Below are 17,580 nucleotides of genomic sequence, written 5' to 3'. Positions count from 1 at the left end.
TATGTGATAAATGTTCATGGCAGCATTGTCCATAACAGCCAAAACAGAAACTACTCAAATATCTATCAAGAGTAGAAATTAACTGTGATATACAATGAAATACCATATAGTAATAAAAAAAGAAGAAACTATAGCTACATGAAAACAGTATAGATGACTCAACATAATGCTGAACAAAAACACAAGAGAATAAATATGTTATAATTCCATATACGTGAAATCCAAAACCAGACAAAACTAAAATATATCATTTAGGAATACAACTACAAAGAAAAACAAGGCAGCCCTGGCCAGTGCAGCTCAGTTGGTTGGAGCATGGTCCTGTACACCAAAAGGTTGCAGGTTTGATTCTCATTCGGGGCACATACCTAGGTTGCAGGTTCAATCTCTTGTCAAGGCGCATACAGGAGGCAATCGATTGATGTTTCTCTCTCGTATTAATGTCTTTGTCTCTTTCTCAAGTCAATAAAAATATATCCTCAGGTGAGAATTTTAAAATATGTATTGCATACATATACTTTTACATGTTGATGCTTTCATTTCTACAGAATAGATTTCCAGAAGAGGACTTTTATTAGATATTGTGAAACTTTCCAAAATGGCTACAGCAATTCACAGTTCCACCATTCAAAACCTAATTCATGAATCTTAAGAGTTCATTTACTTATAATTTATGTCCACTTGCTTTCAAAAAGGATGAGGCAGCTAACACATCTAGAAATACTATCTTAGCAACTAATACTCTAGGAGCAGTCAGGGTCCCTCCCACAACTTTTGGATCTCAGTATATCTAATTTACTACTATCTGCTCTAGGTTCCAAACCTGGAAGCAGTAGAAGCTACTCACCTTTGCCCTCCTAGTAAAGCCTAAGAGAAAAGAACCCCTCTAAAAAGAGAAAACCTGGGCCATTTCACTTCTGCCTCACTTTGACTTAATAAATGATATGATCCAAATCTGTCCTTCCTCCTTAAATTGTGTCTCTTGGCTTACAGTACCACCATCTCCCAAGTCAGAAAACTAAAACTCATTCTAGATTCTTCCATGTCTCAGAATAGTCTCTAAGTCCCATCAATTCTACTTTTTTAACAATTCTCCTATTCATTCTCACTGCTACTACCTTAACTTGGGCTTGGCGGGGGCGGGGAGCTTTTAGATTTTATTTATTTATTTATTTTTATCCTCACCCAAGGATATTTTTCCATTCTTTATTCACACAGAGCGGGAGGGAGAGAGAGGAAGAGAGAGAGAAACATCAACGTGAAAGGGACACATAGAGTAGCTGCCATCTGCATGACCGAACCAGGGCCAGGGACAAACTGCAACCGAAGTACGTGCCCTTAGCGGGAACCGAACTCAGTTCTCTCTGAACCGCAGGCCAACACTCTAACCGCTGAGCCAAACTGGCCAGGGTGCATTTATTTTTTTAATGATTAGAAGATGAAGCAAAAATACAAGCTCTGGTTACAAAAATTAAGTGCATATGAATGCCAAACTATGGATCAGTAGTTAAGATTAGCTAATACAATGTCTCTGTTGCTAAAACAAAATTAAATTTATAGTGGAAATCTCCATGAATCCATCTGAATTTGGTGAAAAGGGTCCACCCACCCATATTTTATTTTAACCTTAGGCTTTCATAACATCTTTCATCTCTACTGCAGTAGCCTCCTAACCAGTTTCCCTTCTTTAATCTTGCTTTCCTCCAATATATATTTTACTTTGCAACCAACAAATCTTTACCCTACTTGAAACCAATCAATCAGTGGCTTCCCAACTGCCCACAGGATAAAATCCAACCTCTAAGACTTAGAGTCTAAGTGTAGAATTCAGGGCCTTTCATGATTTGGCCCTCACCTACCTCTCCAGATTCATGTACCACCACTTCCCACCACACACATTACGTTTCAACAAAATTGAATTACTTATATTTCCCAAAATATACCAACATACTTTAACAACTCTGTGCATTTTCCCAAGCTGTTACCTCTCCACTACCCAACCATTCCCTCCGTGTTTACACATTTTTCTATTATTATACTTAAAACATTCATTCAATCAAAATTTACTGAGCATTTCTATGTGCCAAATACTGGGGATTCAACAGTTAATTATGGACTCAGTCATTTTCCTGATGGATGAGGACTAAAGACAAAAAACAACTAAGTGTGGTTAAAGATTATAAAGGAGGTAATACATTATATGATGGAAATGTGTGTTAGATGATAGCCAGGAGAAAGGGAGAGAGTTATAAAGAGGAGTACTGCATGCATTTGTTTACATGTGAGTATTCCTTAATTACAGTCTGATCTCTTTAAGAAACCATGCCATCTTTACATCACTAGCCAAGACAGTAAATAGTAATATATAATAATATGCATTGACTGTATTACAAAGATCACTGCCCTATTACCTCCTTGGCTAATCACTTGGCCAGAAGGTAATGACCTTATTAGCCAGGCCTGAGTGATGTGCCCCACCTTAAGGCAAATGAGTTAAATCAACTCTACCCAAACACTAATTGCAAATGGGGGAGGAGTGGTTCCAAAAGAAAAATCATGAAGCTGTTACCTAAATCAGAAAGAAGGGAAGCTGGAGAGGCAAAAAAACAGGAGTCTTCTCTTCAGTGGACATTGTCATTACTTCCTCAAAACATATCTTGTTCATTCCCCACATCGGTAGGTTTATATGGGACTGACCTGTTCCCCAACTCCAGGAATAGGTTCTGATTTGACATAGCAGTGGTTTTCAAAGCATGGTTTGCAGACCAGACAAATCAGTAACATCTGGAAACGTGTTACAGATATTTAGAATCCAATCCCAAATCTACTGAATCAGAAACTCTGGGGGTAGGGCCTGGCAAGCTGTGGTTTAACAAATCCTCCAGGTGGTTCTGATGAATGCTCAAGTTTAAAAGCCACTGGACTAGACAGAAAAATCTACAATTAATAACAGTTTAAGCCCTGGCTGGTGGTTAGAGCATCAGCCTGAGTACTGAAGGGTTACGGGTTCGATCCCCAGTCAACAGCACATACTTGGGTTGCAGGTTCGATCCCCAGCCCTGGTCAGGGGTGTGTGTGGGAGGCAACCGATCAATGTGTCTCTCTCACATCAATGTTTCTCTCACTCTGTGTCCCTCCCTCCCTTCCACTCTTTCTATAAATCAATGGAAAAAATATCCTCAGGTGAGGATTAAATAAATAAATAAATAAAAGTTCAAAGAATCCAGCTTTTAAGACAGTGATCCTTTGGAACCCAAGAACAACCTACTGTCAAGCTCAGGATTGTCATGCTATATTTGTGAAAAGCATCCATCTTCTCCCCTAGAAATGAGAAAACATGTAGTCCCAGGAGCCAAAAGCAGTCATCTTGTACTATTAGGGAAGCCAGCCTGAGAAAAAGCTGATAGAGGGGAGAGCCAAGAGAAATGCAGAAAAATAGGGCCAAAGGCTGACATGAGTCTTAATCAAACCATGTCAGGGACCCTCATTCCCTTTGGACTTCTAATTACATGAACTTATAAATTCTTTATATTTAAACCAATTTGAGCTGGACTTTTTGTTACTGCAACTTAAAGTATCCTGATATCCACTACATCAAGTTACACATTCAACCCTAAAAACCATAGGGGATACTAAAAAATACTGTTTAGTCAACTGTCTAGCCTCTCTCTAAATTAGGGTTGGCATATTTAGCAGATCAAAATTCAGGACACCCAGTTAAATCTGAATATCTGATAAACAACAAATAATATTTAGTTTATAAAGTATGTCCCAAATATTGCATGCAACATATTACATGTATTTTACCTGGCCAACTATACTCTAAATGCCCATTGTTGATCCCTAGGAATCAAAGGAGAGGCCCAGGTCAGCCTCAGTCATATAAAAGTGATAACTGTTCATGACTACTAGGAAAAAGACTTAACCCGAAGTTCTGAACTAATATCCTGCAGACAGGTCTGAACCACCTGATGATTATACTTTTATTTATGTATTTATTTATGTATGTATGTATGTATTTATTTATTTAATCCTCACCTGAGAATATTTTTCTATTTACCTTCAGATAGAGTGGGAGGGAGAGAGAGAAACATCCACATGAGAGGGAAACATCAATTGGTTGCCTCCCTCATGACCGAAAACTGCAACCGAGTACATGCTCTTGGCTGGAATCGAACCCATGACTCATTGGTCAGTGGACCGACGCTCTACCGCTGAACCAAACAGGCCAGAGCTCCTTTTAAAACTAAGCAGACTTCTAAAAGTCAAAACATGTTTATACCCTCTATGGCAGCTAAGTGTGACAAAATAAAAAATGTTGCTGTATGAGTATTCATAGGTTCTTTTCTTTAGTCCCATTTTTCCTGGTCCTTACCATACAGATCAGAGTAATTAAACAGGCAACGGAGAGAGTTTAAGAGGAAACGAGTACTCCTGGAAGAGAAACTAGTTAGTTTGAGAAGGGAAGGAAAGAAACAAAAAGAATGAAACTGTATAGGTTGTTATGAGAGAGTTTGTGAGAGCAGGAAGTTTGGATTTATTTTGGGGGAGGGGTACATGCCCCTAGCGGGAACCAAACCCGGGACTCTCTGACCTGCAGGCCAACGCTCCAACCGCTGAGCCAAACCATCCAGGGCCAGGTCACAAGCTACATGGTCACAAGCTACAAATAGACAGGGCTAGAATTGGAAATCCAAGTAACCTGAGTCTAAAGCTCTTAAACAGTGAGCAACACTTCTCTATTTCATAATAATGTCTATCTTCAAGCACTTTAAGTATTACACTAATAAGCAAAAACACACAAATATAATTTAATTATTCTAAAATACCAACAACTTTAACACATAAAGTAAAATGAAACATATATGCCATGGTATTCTTCGCTTTAACTTCTTCTCCCCTTCATAGCCCACCATAGAAACTAAGAACTTTAAAATAATTTCCTTTTCAAAGTTGCTTTTAAAAGTAAATTATAGTGCAGTATAGATTTATACAGTAATGTTTTTATTTATTTATTTATTTATTTATTTATTATTTATTTATTTATTTTTTAATCCTCACCCGAGGACATTTTCCCATGTTTTTGTTCCGGTAGAGTGGGAGGGAGAGAGAGGAACAGAGAGAGAGAGAGAGAAACATCGATGTTAAAGGAACACATCGAGTGGCTGCCACCCGCACGACCAACCAGGGTTGGGGACAAACTGCAACCGAGGTACGCGCCCTTAGCGAGAACCAAACCCAGGTCTCTCAGGACCGCAGGTCGACGCTCTAACCGCTGAGCCAAACCGGCCAGGGCTATTTTTTTATTTATTTATTTTTATCCTCACCCGAGGACATTCTTTCATTTTTTGTTCAGATAGAGTGGGAGGGAGAGAGAGAAAGAGAGAGGGAGAGAGAAACATCTACGTGAAAGGGACACATCGAGTGGCTGCCACCCACACGACCAACCAGGGCCAGGGACAAACTGCAACCGAGGTACGTGCCCTTAGCGGAACCGAACCTGGGTCTCTCTGGACCACAGGCTGACGCTCTAACCGCTGAGCCAAACCGGCCAGGGCTACAGTAATGTTTTTAGAAGTAACTAATGAGTAAGCCTTCTTCAAATAACATAACTAAAGCCACAGATTACGCTGCTTTGCAGCCAGATGTCAGAGATCAGAAATCACAACACTTAAAAAAATAAAATAAGCCCTGGCCAGTTTGGCTCAGCGGTTGAGCATCAGCCTGCGGACCAGAGAGTCCCGGGTTCAGTTCCCACTAGGGGCACGTACCACAAAAATAAATAATAAAGTAATATAATAGATATATAAAATAGTTTTGGCATTATTTTAAAAGTTAAATCTTTTTTTTTTTTTTTTTTATCCTTACCCGAGGACATTTTTCCACCTTTTTGTTCAGGTAGAGTGGGAGGGAGAGAGAGGAACAGAGAGAGAGAGAGAAACATCGATGTGAAAGGAACACATCGAGTGGCTGCCACCCGCACAACCAACCAGGGCCGGGGACAAACTGCAACCAAGGTACATGCCCTTAGCGGGAACCGAACCCGGGTCTCTCAGGACCGCAGGCCGACGCTCTAACGGCTGAGCCAAACCGGCCAGGGCTTAAAAGTTAAATCTTTTAATTATAAAAGCATGTAGAAAAATATAAAGTTAAAAAATTAGAAAATAAAGTGACTAAGTTTAGAAATGACATGCTATATAACTGGTAATAATAATTTTCAGAATCCAACTTTTCAGTACCTCCACAGCTCCCACCCTTGTCCAAGCCATCATCCCTCAGCTCATTTATTGCAATAGCTTCCTAACCGTTTTCTCCACAACCACCTTTTCCTATTCTGCACCAGCACCCTGAATGATCCTTTTAAGCCCGGAATCATAATACACCACTGTTCGATACATTAGCATGGCTTCTCATCTCAGTCAAATGTTTAAAGCCAAAGTTTTTACATAGTTTTCTCCACCACCCATACCATTATTTGTCTTCATTTCTTAATACTATTTTCCCTTCACTCCATTCCAGCCACAATGACCTCCTAGATAATCCCTGAATACATGACAGAGATGTTCCTTCCTCAGAGTAGTAAGTCATCTGGCTCCCTCACTTCCTTTAGGTCAGGCCCTCCCTGTCCTCCTATTTAAAATAGCAGTTCCCCCACCCAGCACTCTCTATTTTGTTCTCTGCTTTTTCTCCATATCATTTATCACCATCACTATGTATTATACTTATGAATTTGTTTATTCTCTGCTTTCTCCCCTCTCTTAAAGATGTATGCTCCATGAATACAGAGTTTTGCTGTTCTGTTCACTGCCATCTAGAACAGTACTTGGCAATCAAATATTTGTTGAAAAATATGAATGAATTAATACATGAAAAAATGGGTAGGGAAAGAGATTACCAAAAAATGTACATGCATATATGCACTGCCCATAGACACCAGACAATAGGAGGGTTGGTGAAAGCCTGGGGAGGGGCAGGAACCAGGTGGAGTGGAGCAATGGGGAAAAAACAGGGGAGGACACTTGTAATATTCTCAATAATAAAGATAAAAATATATATAATCTAAAAAAAATAAAAATTTACGGGTGCTTAATATGTTCCAGGCACCATGTTAAGTGTTTTACAGTTTTTAATTTACTAACTCCTTACAACAATCCTGTTGAAGCAGGGACCATAATCATCCTCACTTTTTAGGTGAGGAAAGCAAAACACAGAAAAGTTGAGCAAATCGCCCAGGGACACATGCTAGGAAGTAGCAGAGGCACAATGTAAACTCGGGAAGTCTGATTCCAGAGCCCCTTCTCTTAACTACCCACTATACTGCCTCTAGATTTCCAACATACTACTGGAAAAGTCTAATTTAGTTATACAGTACATTTTAATTGAAAGACATGATCTATGGATTACTTTAAAGTAGTGTCCTAATTTTTTTTTTTTTATCCTCACCAAGGACATTTTTCCATTTTTTGTTCAGTAGAGTAGGAGGGAGGGAGGGAAAGAGAGAGAGAGAGAGAGAGAAACATGGACGTAAAAGGGACACATCAAGTGGTCGCCACCTGCACAACCCAACCAGGGCCGGGGACAAACTGCAACCAAGGTACATGCGCTTAGCAGGAACTGAACCCGGGTCTCTCTGGACCACAGGCCGATGCTCTAACCGCTGAGCAAAACCGGCCAGGACAAAGTAGTGTCCTAATTTTTAAGGCTAGTCATTCAAATCATAAATCATTTCACAGGTCCCCAGCTTATTACTTAATTTACTAAACTTTGGAATTGGAAATTTAGTTTTGCAAAATGCTCTCTCACACTCACTTACTTGATATACTAATAAAGTCTATTCCAACACCTACATGCCTCAAATAAGAAAATAGTTGACCAGAGCAACTCACAAGAAAGACAGGAAAAAGCCTGTCTTATGTTTAACTCTCAATAATAGTGTGTGACCACCCTGACCTGCATGGCCCCTTGGTTTGAGTGTCCACCCTCACATGTGAAGGATCAATGGTTACAAACTGGATCCCCTGCCAGGATGGGGCACATGGGAGAGGCAACCAATCAATGTCACATTGATGTTTCTCTCTCTCTCCCCCTCCTTCCCTTCCATTCTCTCTTTAAAAAAAAGAAAAGGTATACCCTTGGGTGAGGATTAGCAATAAAATAAAAATAAAAATAATAGCCCTGGCCAGTTTGGCTCAGCACTTAAAGCGTCAGACTGTGGACGAGAGAGTCCCAGGTTTGGTTCCCACTCAGGGCACGTACCTTGGTTGCAGTCTGTCCCCGGCCCCAATTGGGGTCATGTGGATGGCAACCAGTTGATGTGTCTCTCTCATGTCAATGTCTCTCTCTCTCTTACTCCTTCTCTCCCTCCCGCTCTATCTGAAGATAAAAACAAAAACAAAAAAAAAGTCCTTTGATGAGGATAAATAAATAAATAAAAATAATAGTGTATGACCCTATGAATTCCAATTCAGAAAATCAAAATGTGTTTCCTCTAACCAGATTTTAGTTTCAAAAAAGAAAATAAATAAATAAAAATAATAGTGTATGACCCTATGAATTCCAATTCAGAAAATGAAAATGTGTTTCCTCTAACCAGATTTTAGTTTTAAAAGAGAAAAAATTAACTTGACAATTATTTTTATTTATAAACACAAAGACAACTTTGAAAATAGTGTGGTTCCCCAAATTACTTTCCAAAGTGGCCACTGCTGATTGTCTTCCTAGTATTCATCCCCTCCTTCTTCCTTTCTAATAGAATTTCTCTCTCATACAATGCCTCAAAGAAGTCAACACCTCTCCAAATTCAGGCACTGGACATGGCTGGTTCAAGGGTAATCACTAGTGACTGCTTCAGGAATGAGAATATGACCCAATTCTGGCCAAAAAGATTGGAAAAAGCCTGGCCGGTTTGGCTCAGCGGTTGGAGCATCGGCCTGCGGTACAGAGAGACCCGGGTTCGGTTCCCGCTAAGGGCACATACCTCAGTTGCATTTTTTCCCGGGCCCCAGTTGGGGTGGTGTGGGTGGCAGCCACTTGATGTGTCCCTTCACATCGATGTTTCTCTCTCTCTCTCTTCCTCTCCCTCCCTCCCGCTCTATCTGAACAAAAAATGGAAAAATGTCCTCGAGTGAGGATAAAAAAAAAAAAAAAAGATCCTGATTTGAAGAAGGGAGTGGGGTAGGCATAAGGTAACATAAGCAGCAGCATAATCAAAAGTTTGGAGATGGGAATAAGCAAGGTATATTCAGGGGATAGCAAGGAATTGGGCTACAAGAGAAAGGAGAAGAGAGGATAATTAAGTTAGAAATGTAAGTTGATGCCATATTACTAAAGGTCATGTATGCCAAATTTAAGAATATGATCTCTTAAAAGATGCATCAAAAAATGGAGAGTTGCTGCCCTGGCCAGTTTGGCTCAGTGGTTAGAGTGTTGGCCTGTGGACCAGAGAGTCCCAGGTTCTGTTCTCACTAAGGGTGCGAACCTTGGCTGCAGTTTGTACCCGGTCCCAGTTGGGATTGTGTGGGTGGCAACCAGGCGATATGTCTCTCTCACATCAATGTTCCTTTCCCTTGTGACCCCTCTCTCCCTCCCACTCCATATGAAGATAAATGCAAAAATGTCCTCGGGTGAGGATAAAAATTTTTTTTTTTAAATGGAGAGTTGCTGATTATTTCTAAATAGAATATTAAGACAATGTAAATAACATTTCAGTAGAATTAACCTGACTGAAGAATTCAGGATAAACGTATTGGGGAGGAGAAAAAGAATTAGAAATAGAGCAAATAGGAGGTACTGGTTAAGAACATGGGCATTAGTAGTCAGAAAGACCTATTCTGCTACTTGTTAGCTGTGAAGCATTGAATAAGTTACTAAACACATCTGTTTCCTGTCTGTAAAGTGGGATAATAATAATGCCTACCTCATAAGGTTGTTGTGTGACTAAAAGAAATAGTATATATAAAAGCATTTAACATAATGCTTGATCTATAATAATATTCAACAAATGTTAGCAACTATTACCATTATTACAAATCATTTCAAAAGTGAGGTGCTGCAGAACTGGACAAGGGCAACAGAAACTAAAAAGAAAGGATGACTTGGAATGATATTTCCATAGATTCCTGAGATGTTACAACTAGAAAAGATTAAGAGAACTCTTCTAAAAGCAAAATGGCCTCAGTTTAAATGTTAGGAACAATAAAAAAAAAAGAAAGAGAGAGAGAATGGGACAAGATAGCTCAAAAGATCTGACTATAAAAGTATCCAAAGAGACAGATGGGGAATAATTATATGTTATCAACATGCTTTAATAAGCTACAATGAATTGGGTACATACCATGTGCCAGACACCATGCTAGATATAGTACATCTAATCCCCAGAACAACTTTGAAAGGTAAGTATTAGCTCAGTTTTACAAAAGAGAAAATAGATGTTCAGTACTGGCCATATAACCTTGAGCAGGGTAAGAAGCAAAGCCAGGTCCAAAATCCATATCACATGTTTCCAAAGCCTGTGTTCTATCTATTACACTCAGTTTGTATTCCCTTTTAATACCAATAAAAATTGCATGATATCACAAAGACATATCTGTAATTATTTTTCTACCTACCTTGTTAAATATGGCAACTATAAACATGTCCAATCTTTTCTACATTATAAGAAAAATATAAAGGTATTCAGTACAAAAACAATGATGAGAATAAATTTTAAAAACATATGCAATGGAGAATCACCGTATCACCAATGAAACATCGTTGGTTATACTATAAACTATAATATATTAAATAAAAGCAATGACTAATCTTTTTCAATAAAATGCAAAAAGAAATTGGCTTTTTTTTTATCCTCACTCAAAGACATTTTTCCATTTTTGTTCAGGTAGAGTGGGAAGGAGAGAGGAAGAGAGGGAGAGAAAGAAACATCGATGTGAAAGGAACACATTGAGTGGCTGCCTCCCCCATGTTCCCAACTGGGGCTGGGGACAAACTGCAGTCAAGGTACGCACCCTTAGTGAGAACAGAACCTGGGTCTCTCTGGACCGCAGGCCAACACTCTAACTGCTGAGTCAAACCGGCCAGAGCTGGCATGGCTTTTAACATCATTTGATTATATTAACATTTGTCCCACACTACAGTACCATTAAAAACTGACACCTAACTTATAAAACAAATATCTTATCACACATTTATATAAGATGAACCCACCAAATGTTCAGAGTTATAAAAAATTCAATCACATAAGTAGAATGCCCAACATGTTAACAGTAAGGACCACATAGTAGCAGGTGACCGATTTCTTTAGTATTGTTTCTCCACAGATATTTTCCCCAATGACAGAACCAGCGTGCTAGTTCTCCACCAGAATGTTAATCTAAATTTTATGAGGATGAAAATACCAAGTATGCTAGAGTAAGCTCGTTTCCTGAAACAATCTTTTCATCTGACTTCAAAGAAGTCAAAAGAGCCCTGGCTGGTGTTAATCAGTGGTTGGAGCATTGGCCCACCCACCATGGGGTCTCGGATTCGATTTCTGGTTGGGAGGCACATACCTGGATTGCAGGTTCAATCCCTGGCCTGGTCAGGGAGTGTGCAGGAGGCAGCCAATCGATGTGTCTCTCTCTCACACCAATGTTTCTCTCTCTCTCTCTCACTCTTTCTCTCTCTCTCTATCTTTCCCTCCTTCCCTCCCTTCCACTCTCTCGAAAAATCAATGGAAAAAATATCCCCAGGTGAGGATTAACAAAAAATAAAATAAAAAAATTAACTATGTGGTCAGGTAACTTCTGGACTAGTAGTTCTCAATGTAGTCCAGAGAGCCCTACAGGTCCAAAGACCCTTTCAAAGGATCCAAGAGATCAAAAATACTTTCCTAGTATTACTAAGACATTATTTGCCTTTTGCATGCTCATTCTCTCACAACTGTACCGTGGAGCTTTCCAGAAGCTATGAACTGTGATGTCTTAACAGAATGAATGCAGGAGCAGACATGGAAATTTCAATGTCTTCTATTAAGCCAGACATTAAAGTTATTTGCAAAAACATAAAACAGTGCCACTCATCACTTTGTTCCATTAAAAAAAGTTTTTGCCTAGCCAGTGTGGCTCAGTGGATTGGGTGTCATCCCATGGACTGAGAGGTTCCAGTTAGATTCCCAGGTGGGGAGCGTGCTCCGATTGCAGGCTCGATACCCAGTGGGGGGCTGTGCAGGAGGTGGCCAATCAATGTTTCTCACATTGATGTTTCTAACTCTCCCTCCCTTCCTCTCTCTCTAAAAAAAAAAATCAATAAAAACATACTTTTTTTTTTTAAGTTATGTTGCCCTGGCCGGTTTGGTTTAGCAGTTAGAGAGCATCAGCCTGTGCTCTGGGTCATGGGTCCAATTCCCAGTCAAGGGTACATGCCTGGGTTGCAGGTTCAATTCCCCAGCCCTAGTCAGAGGCATACTGGAGGCAACCAATCAATCTCTCTCTCTCTCTCCCCCTTCTCTCCCACTCTATCTAAAAATCAATGGAAAAATATACTCAGGTGAGGAAATAACACACACACACACACACACATTATGTTAACATGTAATATTTTATCTTTTTAATGAACTAAATTTTTTTTTCCTTATTGATTTTAGAGAGAGAGGAAGGGAGAGGGAAAGAGAGATAGAAACAATGATAAGTGAGAACATCAACTGGTTGCCTCCTGCATGCCCCCACTGGGGATTTGGCCCACAACCTGGGCATGTTCCCTGACCAGGAATCGAACCAGCAATTTCTTGGTGCATGGTTCGCCGCTCAACCACTGAGCCACAGCAGCCAGCCTGAATTAAATATTTTTTAAGTTCCTCATTTTTATTCTAATCCAGTAAACATCACTAGATATAACTCACTTAAACAGAAGGTCTTTGGGTTCCTCAATAACTTTTGAGAGTGTAAAACCAGTACTGAGACCAAAAAAATTGAGAACTACTTTCTAGCCCTTCCTATGTTTATGTTTTGCCAAACAATTAAAGCATTTAATTTCCTAATTACTACTGAAGAGATGTTGCTGCCCTAAAGATAATTTTAGAAATTTGTCTTAATAAGAACAAAAAAATGTCCAAAACCTTAAAAAGAATTGTATCCACTAATTTAAAAAAGAAATCATTAATTACATTTTCCCAAATAAAAACAATAACAATGTTAAAACTAAAGTGCAAGCTAAAAGACCACTCACTCATTATCTATAAGCTTTGGACATGAAAAGGGATAGAGAGAAGGATGTCTCCTAACAGAAAGGTTAGGGAACATACATCCTAGTAAAGAAGGCATCTAACCTGGACCCTAAACATATATAAGATTTCAACAAGTAACCACTGGGAATGAAAGGTATCCCAGAAAAAGGAAAATCATACATTCAAGAAACAGCAAGTACAAAATAGCTTCCATAGAACTTGTGATGGTCTCCAGCAGGAAGATAGACTGGAAAATTAGGTTGGAAGCAAAAATAGAGGGTCTTATAAGACAGGATAAGCAATCTGTGGCTTTAGTTAATAGGCAAAGGGAAGCCACTGGTAGGTTTTTAAAGTCACTGGAAGATTGACCGGCCAGTGTGGCTCAGTAGTTGAGCGTCGAACCATGCACCAAGAGGTCACCAGTTCAATTCCCAGTGAGGGAACATGCCCAGGTTGTGGGCCAAATCCCCAGTGGGGGGAATGCAGGAGGCAGCCAATCGATAATCTCACTTATCAATGTTTCTATCTCTTTCTCCCTCTCCCTTCCTCTCTCTCCAAAATCAATAAAGAAAAAAAAAATGTTTTAATATGAATTAAAAATAAAGTCACTGGAATATTTACCATTGGAAGGTAAAATATCAGATACTTTAATAATACTGTGGATTGGACATAGTAGAAACAGGGGGCAACATTTAGTGTACTATCATACCAATCCAAGCAGGAAATAATAAGAGCTTAATCTGGGTTAGGAGCTAGGATAAAAACAGATACAGGACATGCTGCAACCTCTTCACTAATAATTACTTAGTTTAAACATTTCAAAAACGTATTACACAAAACAAGGTGGCGTTCACATTTCTTCCATTAAAGAACATTCACACTTCACCTGACCAGTGTGGCTCAATGGATTGAGCATCGTCCCAGGGACTAAGAGGTCCTGGTTCAATTTTCAGTCAGGGCACATGCCTGGGTTGCAGGCTCGATCCCCAGTAGAGGGTGTGCAGGAGGCAGCCGATTGATGTTTCTTTCTCACATCGATGTTTCTATCTCTCTCTAATAAAAATTTTTTTAAAAATCAATAAAAAGATTTAAAAAACCAACATTTACTTCATAGTCAATAGTCAATATTTCAACATACTCAAGTGTGTTTCCTTTTTAAAAAACTGTTAGGAATAACTAACAGTATTCTACATTAAGACTACAAACTGGGTAATAAAGAGCACCATATGCATATTTTCAATATTCTAAATAGATACTCACTATGCAAAATTTCATTCAAGGATGAACATTTTAAACTCCAAAGTTTACTGAGATGGAATATACAAAGTCTGAATGAGAATTCTCTATACAACCCTATAAGACCCACATCACTACATAATTATAATAGTCAACTTTTCTTAAAATCATTTTTTAACAACTCAACTCAACTTGGCCAATATTCTTCTACTAGGCCCATATTTTCCAAACACTAGTGCCTTCTTCATTTTCTACCCTCCTCCCCACTCACCTCTCCACCCAACAAATTCTCTTTGTATGTCTGTAAGGCAAGACACAGTATGATCTTAAGGCAGCTTGAATATATAATTCTTATAATAACAAAAATCTAGAATTATTAATCTTACATTTTACAGGAGAGGAACCAATGATATACGAAATTTCCATTCACATGAATGACAAATGCATCTATTAGAAATGCTGCTTTACCATTAGGGGGAAACAAAGGGGGAAATACACACAATAGATGGGTGGAAAATCTTACAAACTTTATGAAACACTGAAAAGCTGCATCTGGATTGTAGCCACATTATAAAAGCAAATAATGAAGGCTCCAAAATGAAGGGAAAAGGAAAAAATTCCAAGTGATCATTAAGAGTGAAAAGGGCTGGTTTAATATTAGTATGTTTTTAATATAGCATCATTTAACACTCTGTGACTAAATGATTAAAAAAAAAAAAGAGGATAATTCACTGTTCACAGGGACACAGGAAATAATTTCTGCATACATTCTATAAAGCAGTTATACTTCATTACACTTCCGTAGTCTCAAATTCTTTCAAACGTTTCCAAAAATACAAGGCCTGTAATAATTGAGGTTCCCAATGACACACAATTTATTCTGTAGGTATAGCTATAGTACATTTTTAAAAGACAACGAATTCATGCTCAACAAAAATAGGGAGTCACAAAGGCCCTCTACTTATTCAAAATCATTGCATAAAGCACTGTCCATAATTGTATACAGGGTTTGAAAATCTGACAGATAATAATTATAAAATGGGGTATACTTTAAAGAAAAAAAATTACCTAACTTTTCTATTTTCCTTTCCTTTTCCTTTCCTACCAAATAGACAAAATGTCTGTAAGGGTCTCAGACAAAGGTCTAAAGTAGAAATACAATATATGTATACTTCATATTATATGTATTCAAACCTATCACATATATGTACACATCACATATATTCATTCACACAAGAAATGTTCTTCCTTTTTTAAAATGTAAGAATTGAAGTTACATTAAACCCTATCCCATAAATTAAATTAAATCACTACAAATTAAAGACTAATAAAATATTGCACATAGATATCTCTGAGCGACTATATTCGGAGAAGGAAAACCTCAGATTAAGGCCATGACTGAATAAAAACGCCCAGTCCCTGAAAATGACTAACCGGCATTTGGTTTCTGGAAGAGAAAAGAAGGGGGTGGGGGGGTCTTAAAATGAATAATCACATTGGCAAGCCAGTTTCAGAAGTTAACGAAGATAAAACAACGAACCAAATGTGACAAACGTATGAAATGACAAGCTTTAAAGAATTCCCCCAAAGGGAAAGACTGACTTCAAGACTGGGATATAATGCATCCTTTGCAGGTAGAAGAATCTTTAATTGGCAAAGAAAAGGTGTAGAAGAAGTGACAAAAACCTGAACGACACGCAAAGGCAAAAAAAAAAAAGTAAAAAAAAAACAACCAAAAAAAACTCGGGTTTCTCCTCCCACCCCCACTCCGACCCCCACCCCCACCCTCTCAGGACAATGGGATCAGGGTCCTAACTGAAAACTTTAAGCGTATAAACCAGCAGCAGTTTTACTGCAGCTCTAACTGCAAAATCTGCCCCACATCCCAAAGCTAGCGCTAGCGCACCCCGGAATAATTCTGCCCTGAAAACATCACCAAGGTCTTGTTAAACACAAATCAGACCCATCACAAATTTCTTTTTTTTCTCCCAAGTACCTGGAGGATCCATTTCAATATAAAATATCAGTTCTGTCGAATAGGGCATCATCACCTCCCTCCAGTCTGCGTCATCGCGGTCCATACTCCACACCGTATTGTACATCGCGCTGTCAGAGGCAGGTCGTCAAGAAGTATATAGAAAGCATATATTTTTTAATCTGATATTTAAAAATATATAATTGTAAAAGTCCCACACGGAAAGGTACTTCAGGGTTTCCAACGGCCGGTGTAAGTCCAGGCAACTATCAGGGCGAGGGCGAGGTCTTCCACCTCTCTCTTCTACAGCACCCAGCAAAATGCCCCCGAACTTTCAACCTACGGGATTTGCTCCTCAGGAAGGTACAAAGAGGTTCGGGGTGAGGGGCAAAGGTGTTAAAAAGCTGCTTCCCAAAAACCCCGTCTACACAGTCGCTCTTCAAAAAGAAGAGCTCCCACCGCCTCCAAATCTTCCCGCGAAAGCCACTTTTGTGTCTTTCGATAAATGGAGATGAGGGAGGAAAAGGGGAATGCGCTGGGAGCAAGGTGGGGACGTGACAAAGGAAGGCATAAAAAAGGGGGCTGGGTACTGCATTCAAGTTTCGGGGTCCCACAGGTCTGCAGAGAGCGATCCCCTCAGGAGCCGGGACTCGGGCTCCGTTTGGTCGGGCTCGAAACCCAAGCTGCTGCAGCCTCGAGACCGGGGCCGGTTGGAGAGCCCAGTTAGCTCTGTTCGGCTGGGGGCTCCCGCCGGGTTGCAACCAGGACTGCCCGTGCCGGGTTCCCTCAAGCTCTGCTCTGACTCCAGTCACTAGTTTCATTTTAACGGCGCGGAGAGGAACACCCTTCCCCGCCTCCATGCTCCCCCGCGGAGGCGCCACCCAATCGCGCCGGGCAGGGGGACGGCCAACATCTCCACTGCCCCTTCCACTTTATCCCGCCTTGATATGCTGGGGATTCTGTGAGATGCTTGAGTAAGTGCTCAGAAAACTATCCTCAATCTCGGCTTTCAACTCTCCTCAACGCTCTCCAGGCCTCAGCTCCTTCACCATCCATTCTCTCTCCACCCAGCCTCGATCAAAATGGTCCGGTCCGGGCGCTGGCCGCACGCCAGGAGCCGGTGCCCGGAGCACGCGAGCCGGGCGGGGAGAGGGGGGGAGGAGCGGGAGGG

At 39.9% G+C, this 17,580-nt stretch overlaps 1 protein-coding gene across 2 annotated transcripts in view; it reads right to left on the bottom strand.

Annotated features, from left to right (window-relative positions):
* Positions 1–17,122, bottom strand: part of LOC118626685 (phosphatidylinositol 3-kinase regulatory subunit gamma) — a 109,621-nt gene extending 92,499 nt beyond the window's left edge. The window contains exon 1 of one of the 2 annotated variants that reach the window (XM_036256698.1): positions 16,431–17,122. In XM_036256698.1, the coding sequence (XP_036112591.1) occupies positions 16,431–16,536 (106 nt within the window). In that variant the 5' untranslated portion in view covers positions 16,537–17,122. The remainder of the gene's footprint in view (positions 1–16,430) is intronic. The other variant, XM_036256699.1, reaches the window with a different exon arrangement.
* Between the last annotated feature and the right edge of the window lie 458 nt (positions 17,123–17,580).

Source organism: Molossus molossus, unplaced genomic scaffold, assembly GCF_014108415.1.
Source record: "Molossus molossus isolate mMolMol1 unplaced genomic scaffold, mMolMol1.p scaffold_m16_p_12, whole genome shotgun sequence".
NCBI classification, from domain to species: Eukaryota; Metazoa; Chordata; class Mammalia; order Chiroptera; family Molossidae; genus Molossus; species Molossus molossus.
Note: the sequence above shows the minus strand (reverse complement) of the source record. Positions and strands in the feature narration are given on the sequence as shown.